The sequence below is a fragment of the Erigeron canadensis genome, chromosome 1 (assembly GCF_010389155.1).
Source record: "Erigeron canadensis isolate Cc75 chromosome 1, C_canadensis_v1, whole genome shotgun sequence".
In the NCBI taxonomy this organism is placed as follows: domain Eukaryota; kingdom Viridiplantae; phylum Streptophyta; class Magnoliopsida; order Asterales; family Asteraceae; genus Erigeron; species Erigeron canadensis.
In genome coordinates, this window is record NC_057761.1 from 8,928,394 (window position 1) to 8,940,098 (window position 11,705).

General features: G+C 38.9%; 1 protein-coding gene across 1 annotated transcript; it reads left to right on the forward strand.

The window, feature by feature from the left end:
- Positions 1 to 9,815: 9,815 nt before the first annotated feature.
- LOC122606220 lies at positions 9,816 to 10,844 on the forward strand. The gene has a single exon (XM_043779215.1). It carries the CDS (start codon positions 9,816 to 9,818, stop codon positions 10,842 to 10,844), a length of 1,029 nt encoding a protein of 342 aa, XP_043635150.1.
- The last annotated feature ends 861 nt before the right edge of the window (positions 10,845 to 11,705 follow it).

Sequence of the window (11,705 nt, forward strand, 5' to 3'; positions counted from 1 at the left end):
AACATAGTATCAATTAACGAGTATATACGAGGCTAAACCGGCCTACAGTCTATATACTTATCAAATATTGGTCTCTGTTGACTACTTCCATCTATATATAGACTACTAGTCTATTTTTGAATACTTTCATTTTTTGTAGACTACTATACTTTTCCTGTAGACTACCTGACTACCTTGTAGACTACTTGACTCTTTTGTAGACTACTTTCAAATTCTGTAGACTACTTTCATATTTTGTAGACTACTTTCATCTTTTGACTATTTTCAGTTTCGTAGACTAATTTTGGCATCCAAGACGACCAATTGAGAGGAAACTCAGTTTATAACAATTGTAGCGGACTCAAAGGACTTTTCAAAAATGTAAGGTTTATCTCCCAACTAGTTCATATAAGAAAGATATGGATTTTTCAACATGACAACCGTTTCAGGCCTCGAAATCTAACTCGTTTTGAAAGCAATTTCGACCATCAAATATCCGTGGCTGATAATCACGACCTCTACAATCCATATATACCAAAATATAATTCATTTTACATTATGAAATCGACAATTGATTTATGGATTCATTAGATAAATTATACAACCGATTTGACACCCGAAATGACCTAAATCGACTCTCAAACGCAATCGAATCCAAATCAAACCTCTAGACCAGGTGTGAACCCTATAATGGTCATACTTTAACATTAAAATGACATTAATAATGATTTCATACCTGTAGAAAATCTCTAGATACTAAATGATTGCAATAACAATCACCGATTGACCCGAAACCGTCAAATCTATCCACAAAACGATTGCAATCAACCATTACTCAATGGGTTCAGGTATGAAGGAATTATAAGGAATAAAATATGTGATAACAAGCAAGGATTACCATCTATACCTTGGAGGAGGATTAACGGATCGATTTCATGCATCGATTGATCATACATCCACTCGAAATCGCAAGAAATGCACTAGGATTGCTCAAAAGACCAAAGGGGCAGCTAGGGTTTGAGAAAGAAGATGGAGAATCTGATCTTTGATTGCAATTAGGGTCAAATTTAACCTTTAATCCCGTTTTTAAGTTTCACCCTATGCTAAAACTAGTCCCTAGACTTCCTTTTGGCTCATATTAGGCTAAAAACACATGTTGGGAATACTTACAACACATCCAACACTTTAAGAACCTCTAAAGGCATTAAACTATATCTTTCAACACTTATTCAAATCAACCATTAAGACATTAAAGCCTTACACATATAGAACCTTCATCACACATAAACCAATTAAGGCATATAAACTTGACGAAACTTCACGTTGACTAACGGTCAAGTCAATAAGTCAATCTTGAAAAGTTTGGGATGTTACAGTTAGTCATAAACTCGTTAGTCATTCTAGAACTAGCAAGAATTTCGATTACGATAGTGTGTATAGTTCATTGCACGGTCCTTCTTCTTATTTAGGTCCAGACACACCTAATGATGTAGTCATATTATGAGATAATATGGATTATACTCTTGTTCATACATCTCCTCTTGCTCAGACTGTTGATACTACTCCAACCAAAGTTCAGTCTACTACTGTTGTTGGTGAAAGTAATAAGAACAGTGATAAGACATCAGATTCAAAAGTTACTGAACCCGAGAACACTACTCCAACTACTCCATCAAGGGTTCCATTGCCTGATGATGATCCTATATCTGATGAGTCGGAAGATGATCTTAGTTCTCCCGAATTGCAGATTCAATCGAATTTAGGAGAAAACTTGAATGTTAACTTGGCTCCTCAATATAGAATAAATAAGGCTCATTCAGTTGAGAATATTCTTGGTGATGCTTGAGAGCCTGTTCGAACTAGTAATCATTTAAATCTAGATATGACTAGTTTATTTTGTGAAGTGAAGTATTCAGGACTTATTACTGAATGTTTGTATTCATGTTTCATTTCACATGAAGAACCTAAGAATGTTCAAATCGCACTTAAGGATCCTTTTTGGGTTGCAGCTATGCAAGAAGAATTAGCTCCACTCGAAAAACTTGGAGTTTCGGAGTTGGTAGATTTACCTAGAGGTAAACAACCGATTGGAGCTCGTTGGGTATTCAAGCGCAAACGAGATGACAAAGGGATTGTTACAAGGAATAAGGCACGTTTGGTTGTTCAGAGGTTTGCACAACGAAAAGGATATGACTATAACCAAACTTTTGGCTAGTTGTCCGAATTGAAGTTATAAGGTTATTTTTAGCCTATGCAAGTTTCAAAGGTATAAAGGTGTTGAGTCATGGATTCACTGAGAGACTCAGCGAGGTACTTCATCAGCGAGCTCTCAGCGACCTATATTATCTTTGAGTTAAAGGATAAGTTCAATGACTCACCGTTGTATTTTTAAGTCAAATATGAGCGGGAAAATGAAGATAAGAAGGATGGTCCTAAGGACACGTGGTGCACGATCAAGATGAAGCCATGTGACCTTGTACAGATTTAGTACTAAGGAGTTTCTTTTTCATGCCATTTTGGGAAACAAACAAGATGAAGAAAGAAGAACTCTGCAGATCTGAATCATCCTCCAATAGATGGCTGACGATGTGTCAACATCTATTGGGTTGTCATGTGATTCCCATCTTTGCCTATTTAAGGAATCACTTGACCTAGCCGCAACTTTTGTTGGTGTTGTTCTGCAGTTGTCACTTTGTGTGTTCTTTCCTTTATTGTAGAACAGTTAAGTTTTTGTATGTCAAAAACTTAACAAGTATTTTCTTTTTCTTCTTCTTTGTAAACCAACCATGTATTCATTATTTAATTAATATAAACATATAGTTAAACGTGTTTACTTTCTTGTCCTACTTTTCTAGTTTAATCTGTTTTGATCGTTGCAAACTTGGGACATTCAGTTGGTATCAGAGCGGTGGTTCGATACACCGAATTTGATCTGAGTAAAAGTTTGCAAGATCTTTTCTTTATTTTTTTTCTTCATCCAAAACTTTTTTTTCTTTTTCTTTTCGTTTCTTAAAATCTTTCTTTATGATTGCAGTCCCTACTCTGGTTAATACCAGAGACTTTGGGTATGTCTCCATTCCTCCAAGATTCGAATCTCATGATTTTGGATCTTGGAAGGAGAGAATGCTTCTGCATATTGTAGGAGTTGAACCTTAGTTAATGACTATCTTGACTAAAGGTCCATATGTACCAATTCTGGTCACCAGGAGCCACTATTGATGCTCCTGAGATTGTCACTGAGCTTATTAAACCAAAAGTACAATGGACAGATGACGAGCGCAGGCTTGTTAATCTGGACGCTAGATTAAGAAACCTCATTATCAATATACTTCCTGATGATATTATGAAATCTGTCATTAAACTTTCTTCTGCTAAAAAAGTATGGGACAATCTTTGTACCAGATTCGATGGTACGGAAGATGTCCATGCTACTAAACTGATAGATCTGAAGCGTGCCTATGAAGGATTCTTTTCTCTTCCTAATGAAAATCTGGATGGCACTTACAATCGCTTCAAGTGTCTTTTGAATGATATGACCAATGCTGGCATAGAGCATGATATGCTTGAAGTATGCCGCAAGTTCATTGACAACCTTCCAATTAAGTGGCAAGGTTTAAGACAAATACTTCGTACTACCAAGCAACTAAAAATGCATGACGTGGAATCGCTTTATGGCACTCTTCAATTTGAAGAGAGAGCCCTCGCTCAAAACTTGAGAGCAGAAGCTGAATCCAAGAGGCATGCTGGCTCATCTTCTTCTTCTCTATCTAATGTTTCTTATTCTCATGACCCTCTTGCCCTGGTCTCTGCTGAAGTTGACTCCATTCTTGTCAACAGGGTTCCCTTAGGAATATAAATGGAATTGGGTTGCTGATAGCGAGCATCAGCGAACTTAGTTCTCCTATTCATTAAATGACCATGCATAGCAGCCTTTCTGCCAGCATGAGAAGAATTTGAAGAGGAGGGTGAGAGCTGAGAAGCAAAGCGTTCAGCAACTACAGAGGGAATGGAAGACTCAGCGGATTGACTGAAAGGTGCAGCTCGCTGAGGAGTACTGTACTCATATGGAACAACAACCTTGCTCCTTTTGAAAGGTTCAAATGCTTTAGACTGAACAGTCAGAAGCTGAGGAGCAGTAGGCCTGTAACCATCACTTGAAGGATTTCCTTCAAAGGTTTGAGAAGGAGAATATTGAATTCTGCCTTCATTTGGCATCAAATCAATGATGGGATGATCAGAGAAGATTGTCTTAGCAAAACTAGGAGAAGAATTAGTTTTAGTTTTGGTAGAAGACGAAGAAGTGTTGGGTAAAGATGAAACATTATCAAGTTCGGAGTGATAATCATTCACTCCTTTGGTGAAGTAATACTTCATCATTTCTTCACGATAAGCAACAACACTTGGAGGAGTTCTCTCTTCAGCAACAGCACTGTCACCAAAGTGATTGGTAACAAGGGCGACAGTCTCATAATCTCCACCAATGATGGCGTTGATTTGAGTAGGCATCAGCTTGCTGAAGATTTGTTCATGAAGCTTGGAGGCTTTAGACCATGAGATAACACTTTTTTCAAGGTCAGCGACCTTATTTTTTAAATCTTCATTAGATTTCTGAAGATTGTGATTAAGAAGTTTTTGAGACTCAAGCTCAACATGGACAATTCTCAGGTCCTTGAGCTTGTCATTTTTATCACTTAGCTCAGTACTGATTGAGTTAAGCTTAGTCTGAAGATCAGTACGAATTGATTCAACAAATTGAATGTCACAAGTAAGCGACTCAAAAATATCTGACTTACTTTCTTCGGAAGCAGAAGAAAAATAGCATACCTTTTTGAGAGTGGCATTCACCCACTGATTGGAATAGACTTGATCTTTTGCCAGTGCTTGATCATCAGCGAGTGCCATAAGGCAGATGGCATCAACATATTCTTCCTCATCAACTTCAGAGTCATCAGAGTCTGCCCAGTCTTGTTGTTCAGCAACAAGACTTTTGGCAGGAAGCTTAGCTTCCTCAATGTCAGCCATCTTAGCACGAAGCTCATAGTACTTCTTTTTGTATTCATCAGCAGGCTTGACTGAGGTAGTTCAGGAAACTGACAGTATCACTGATGAAGTCTTCCATGATGCCTCAGCGAATCCTGATTTAGGAGACGCTGAGGATGACAACCCTCAGCAAGAAGAATCTGTTAGTGACCCTCTTGTCAGCAATCCTGAACCAACTTTAACTGTTGATCTCTCTAGCTATCCAATAGTTACTGGTGATCCTATCTCTACCTCATCTTCCGCGCCTACCTACTCTTTCATTCACTCTCCTGCACCCCAAGTGGACTGCTGATCACCCACTTAACCATGTAATTTGAAATCCAAACAATGGTGTCCAAACCAGATCAACGACAAGTAATACGTGTCTCTACATCAATTTTCTATCTCAAGTTGTTCCCTCAAATAATGGAGAAGCAATGGCTGATCCCTCTTGGGTTGAAGCCATGCAAGAGGAACTTACACAATTTGAAAGAAATCATGTTTGGTTTCTAGTTCCTCCTCCATGTAAGGAACCCATTGGTACTCCATGGGTTTAAAGGAACAAAATGGATGAAGCTGGTGTTGTTGTTCGATACAAAGCCAGACTGGTGGCACAAGGATATACTCAAGCTGAAGGCATTGACTATGATGAAACCTTTGCCCCAGTCGCTCGTCTTGAGGCTATTCGCCTCTTCCTCGCTCACGTTGCTTATGAAGGCTTTGTTGTCTATCAAATGGACGTCAAGAGTGCCTTTCTAAATGGTGCTCTTGATGAAGAAGTCTATGTCAAGTGGCCTCCTGGTTTTGAGGATCCAAAGCATCCTAATTATGTCTTCAAGCTCAATAAAGCTCTTTATGGTCTCAAACAGGCTCCCAGAGCCTGGCATGATACCCTCTCTTCCTTTCTTTTAGACCATGGCTTTCATAGAGGAACCATAGATAGCACTCCCTTATTTATAAAGAGAAAGCTCATGCTTTGTATGTCCAAATATATGTCGATGGCATAATCTTTGGTTCCCTTTCCTTTAAGCTATGTAAGAAGTTTAGTGCTCTTATGTCAAGTACGTTTGAGATGAGTATGATGGGTGAGTTAACTTTCTTCTTAGGTTTACAAATTAAGCAACTGATATGTCGTATCTTATGCCCATTTCCCATAGCTTAAGTAGTCGATTATTGATGTTTAAGATTTGTTTTTCGTATACATTTGGTGTGTATATGGTATGTGTTAGTGTTTCAGGTTGATAACAGGTACCTAAGCGATAATCTGAAGAAAACGAAGTTTTTGGAGAAAAACAAGTGCTTACGGACGTTTTACGAGCCAAGAGAGTGTAGATTAGAAGAAAGTCAAAGAAGTCAATGCTGGTCAACACAAACTGCCACGCAGTAATTCGTGTTAAGGTTAAAACTGCTTCGCAGTTACACGAAACTGCGACGCAGTTAGACCATATACGACAGAGCACCAGTCAACGAAAGTCAAGTCAACAGAAAAGTCAAAGGCAGGACTGCGACGCAGTCTGGGACTGCGATGCAGTTTAGCACCGAATCTGCAGATTTTGGGCAGCATATAAATAGCTTGCAAAAACATTCTTGAAACCCTATCTTCACTTTCCATACGATTTTTAAGTGCTTTTTAAGGGTTTTTCTTGTATTCAACCATTAGGAAGGATCTTAAGCTCGATTGGAACCATTTCGTTAATCGTTTTCAATTCCTTGTATTCAGTAACGATGAATTCTTCTATTTTGATTTGTTCTTTCAGATTTAATATGATTGGCTAATCGCCTTTTCATCCATCTTGATGGAGTAAGACAATATGTAAGGATTGCACAATATTTTATAATTCAAGTGATTTGATTTAACGTTGTGTCGTGATCTTAATCTATTAATTCTTTGTTATTTAATTATTGTTTGCGGATAATTTGTAATCAAGCTTAGTGGTTACTAGGGTTGGGTAGAAGTTATTTTGATTGCTTGGTTAAGAGCAGTTGGTTCTATGACGGGTATGGTAGAAGGTAATTAATAATTAATAAGAATTAACGGGTTGATGCTTGGGTACAATCAATAGACAAAATTGTTATCTGAAATGACCAAAACCATTGTTGAACTAGAGAAGTTATAAAAAGGCGTCTCGGGGTACCGGTCTTAATAATAAAACTAGTTTATACAAGAGAGTCAAATAAGTTGTAAACCTGACGGGTACGGGGTTGAAGATTAATTTGAGTCTCGGTCATTTAATCACTAAATTGAATTTGAACTTCATCAAATGTGCAATCTTAACATGTTGTCGAGCAAAATCAAGATGGATGACCTTTAATTTATTGTTTTAAACAACAAAATCCTCTTTTGATTAATCCTGAGGGATTACTGACTTTTTTTGACTAACTGCTTGCAAAATGGCAATTTGGCCACAAAACCCCCCCATTTTACTTGAATCACTTAATAGTTACAATTACTTATAGAAGTCCTTGTGAACGATCTCGGCTTACCAGTTTTTACTATACTGCATGCGATCAGGTACACTGCTTGTGAGTGTGTACTAGTCAGTCTTTTGGTAATTCGTGTTTATAAACTTTATTACTAGATTTCACACATCAAGTTTTTGGCGCCGTTGCCGGGGACTTAGTTTAAGTAGTTGTTCGTTTTGTGATTCGATTCTTCCTTGCATTCATTTGTTAGGAAGTTATTTATTTTAATAGATAGATTTTATGATTATTTTAGTTTTATTTTGTTAGTTTTTGGTGCGGTTAACGGTATTTCTTGTGGTGCGTGTGCAGGTACTTTGTAGTTGATGAACACAAGAGCCTCTGGTAGACCTTTGCTTAGTCCTCAATCTAATACAGGGAAAGCCAGAAGACGCTTACTTAGATCAAACAACACGGAGCTCTCAAACACCGACAACATAGATTCAGGTACCGAAAACCGCGACCACCCGGACGTAGACTTGGATCGACATTATTCAAAGAAAGGTTCAATGTCCGAGGTGCACTTAAGTTCTAAATTCTCCAAAGGTAGTGGTTTGTTCAAAACTGGTGACAACTCAGAGGAAGAGGATAATCAGGATAAAACTTATCAACCGGATTCAACAGAAATTCCTCGAGCAAATCTTCAAGTAACTCAACCAGTTAGAGCAAGGAGAATGGGTGATCAAGAACCGGTAAACCCCAATAACCATCTTTACGGTGACCGTAGGAGAAATGTACCCACTAATAGGGGTACTCTTATTCGCCTTCCAACCACCAGAGTTAACTTTTCTCTCAAAGGAAGTCATTTGAAAAGTGTGGAGGAAGAGAAGTTTGATGGGGTAACTAACAATGATCCGTATGGCCATTTAGAGAGGTTCGAGAAGATTTGTAGGTTTTACCACTATGGCGCAAACCAAGATGATAATGTGAAGCTTGAGCTTTTTCCACTCACTTTAGGTGGGGGAGCTAAGGCGTGGCTCAAAGAACAACCAGATGATTTCTATACCTTTTGGAATGAGCTTCGTGTTGGGTTTATTGATGAGTTCTATTCTATAAGGACTCAAAGACAGTTGGAAAAAAGATCCGGTCATTCACTCAAGATCCAGGGGAAGATGTAGTAGATGCTTGGAAACGATATAAGGAGATGATCAAGAATTGTCTAGGAAACAATCTGAACACAGAAGCAGTGGTTGAAATCTTTGATGATGGTTTGCTCAAGAGAACTCGAAGGGAATTAGCCGGGGCATTTGGAGGTAGTTTGAACAATGTGACCCCGGCTGAAGGTTACAAAATCCTAGATGATATGGCTAAGGAGTTTTTAGATCGTGAAGAGGTTGTAAGTAAGAGAACTGGTAGTAAGACTGTAGCAAAGCTAGAGAGTAGTGAAGAATCAAGCTTGGTTGCTGAAGTCAAAGCCCTCACAAAGCAGATGAACGAGAGCTTTGACAACCAAGATGTGAGATTCAAAAGCATTGAAAGGGATGTTAAGGTGATTGCTGATAGGTGTGACTACTGTGGGGACATGCATTATTCAGAGGATTGTCCGGATAAGCCGGCTCAAGAAGTCAACTATGTCCAGAATCAGCAAGGGAACTTTAATCAGAATACCGGTTATCAAAACCGGTCATCAGGTACTTCTTTTCCTTCATCTAATTTTAATGCTAATAGTTATGGCTTTAGTGGAAGCAGGTTTAGCAGGTTCAACAATCAGCAAAATGCGAATGCTGATTTGAGAGATATCATGAAGGATTTGGTATGACTACCAGATTGGATGCTACCAATGAGAAGATGGTCTTTTAATGGGATGCTATGACTACCAGATTGGATGGATTGGCTAATAAGCTTGAGCAGAGCTCGAAGAGTACTCAAGCAACATTTCAGGATATTGAGGCGAAACGTTAAAGGTTAGGAACTGCAAACAGGCAACCTGGTACCTTACCGAGCAATAATCAGCAGAATCCTAAGCCTCAGCAAAACAGCCAAGGATCTGGAACCAAATACAACCATCCGAATGCTAGGAATGAACAAGTGAACGCAATCACAACAAGAGCAGGTAAAACTTATGACTCTGCAAATTCTTTACCTAAGGTTGTAACTCCTCTTGTGCAGGTTGCAGATGAAGGAACTGTTGATGAAGAGATCGAGACGGAGCCGAGCCCGGCCGTGAAGAATCCGGCTATTCCGTCTACCAATGTCGAGAAACCTACTGTTGAGACACCTCCGGTGAAGCCCTACCAACCGAAGGTGTTGTTTCCTCAACGGTTGAAGAAGGGGAAGATCAAGAAAACTCTAAGAAGTTTGTTGATTTAATTCAAAATGTTAATATTATTGTCCCGTTAGTTGATCTTCTTGCAGGTATGCCCAACTATGCAAAGTTTCTCAAGGATCTCATCTCAGATAGGAAAAAGCTTGAAGAAGGCAAAACGGAGGTAATGTGTGCCGAGGTCTCTGCCATAATAAAGAACGAGATACCCCCTAAGTTGGAAGATACATGGAGTTTTCTAATTTCTTGTTCTTTTGGAATTAAATTGTATAAGGCACTGGCCGATCTTGGAGCAAACATTAATTTAATGCCTTATTTGGTCTATAAGAAATTGTCCCTAGGTGAATTGACCCCGACCCGCATGAGCATTAGGCTGGCGGATAGATCATTCCAATATCCAATGGGGATAGCGAAAAATTTGCAGATTAAGGTGGGTCATATGATTTTCTTGGTAGATTTTGTTATATTAGAAATGGAGTTGGACGTAAATGTACCTCTCATCCTAGGCCGCCCATTTCTTATGATCGCGGATGCTATCATCCGGGTTAAGGCCAAGGAGATTTCTCTAGGTGTCGGTGATGACCGAGTTTTGTTTAACGTTGATAGGGCTCTTAAACATCCTTATTCTTGTGATGAATCTTGTTTCAGGCTAGATGTTGTTGAAGAAGAGGATGCTTTGGAAAAAGAGGATATGGGGGATGGGCAAGCTTTGTTAGCTTGTAATGAAGAAGAACGGGAGATGGTAGATGAGATGATGCAAGAAATCATGGCATTAAGTGTTGATGAAACTCCCCCGGAAGATGAATCTTTTCAAGAGATCGAGGTTGATAGAAGCAAAAGGGTGCTCACTTCGGTTGAGTGCGCTCCTACCGATTTGGAGCTCAAACCACTTCCGAATCATTTGGAGTATGCATACTTAGAAGGTACTTCTTTTCTCCCTGTTGTCATTTCATCTTCCTTAATGGAGGATGAAAAATCTAGGCTTATTACTGTCTTGAAGGCCCATAAAAGGGCCTTTCCATGGAAAGTTTCCGATATTCCGGGCATAAGTCCAGAATTCTGTAAGCACACAATAAACTTTGTTGATAATGTCAAACCTGTTGTGCAAAGACAACGAAATTGAATCCGAACATGAAAGATGTTGTAAAAAAGAAGTCATTAAGTTATTGGATGCGGGAATCATATTCCCCATCTCGGATACTTCATGGGTGAGTCCGGTACATTGTGTACCGAAAAAGGGTGGGATGACTGTTGTCTTAAATGATAAAAATGAATTGATTCCCACAAGAACTGTCACAGGTTGGAGGGTATGTATTGACTATCGGAAGCTAAATGATGCGACCCACAAGGATCACTTCCCATTGCCCTTTATCGATCAAATGCTCGAACGGCTCGCCAGGAATGAGTATTTTTGTTTTTTGGATGGGTTTTCTGGGTATTTTCAAATACCAATTGACCCGAAAGACCAAGAGAAGACCACTTTTACTTGCCCCTTTGGCACTTATGCCTATAGGAGGATGCCATTCGGTCTTTGTAATGCCCCGGGGACTTTCCAACGTTGTATGATAGCTATTTTTGTAATAACACGATTTCTGCTATTGATTCGATCTCAACAATGGCGGTTCAAGTGTGTGTGTTCTTGGTTCAAGAGAGAAAGAGACGATCTGTATATGTTGTATGTGTAAAAATGGATAAAAGGCTTATGATTTCTAAGGAGTTGAGGGTATTTATAGTCTAAATCTACAATTAAGCTAATGACACTCCTAGTCCCTCATCCTTAGAAATCATTTCACCATGTCTTAACAACAACAACGTCCACTAACTTAAATTACAATTTATCACTATTTTTGGATTTCTAACATTCTCCCCCTTAGTGATATATTGTAATGAATGAAGTACGTGTTATTTTGTCTTGTAGGAATTAAGTTGATGAGCCCGATGGTGAAGACAATTGGTGTGATGAAACAAGTCTTCAAAGCTTTCT

Coding starts and splice junctions, on each gene's coding strand:
- LOC122606220 (XM_043779215.1), top strand. CDS start 9,816: ATGCCCAACTATGCAAAGTTTCTCAAGGATCTCATCTCAGATAGGAAA.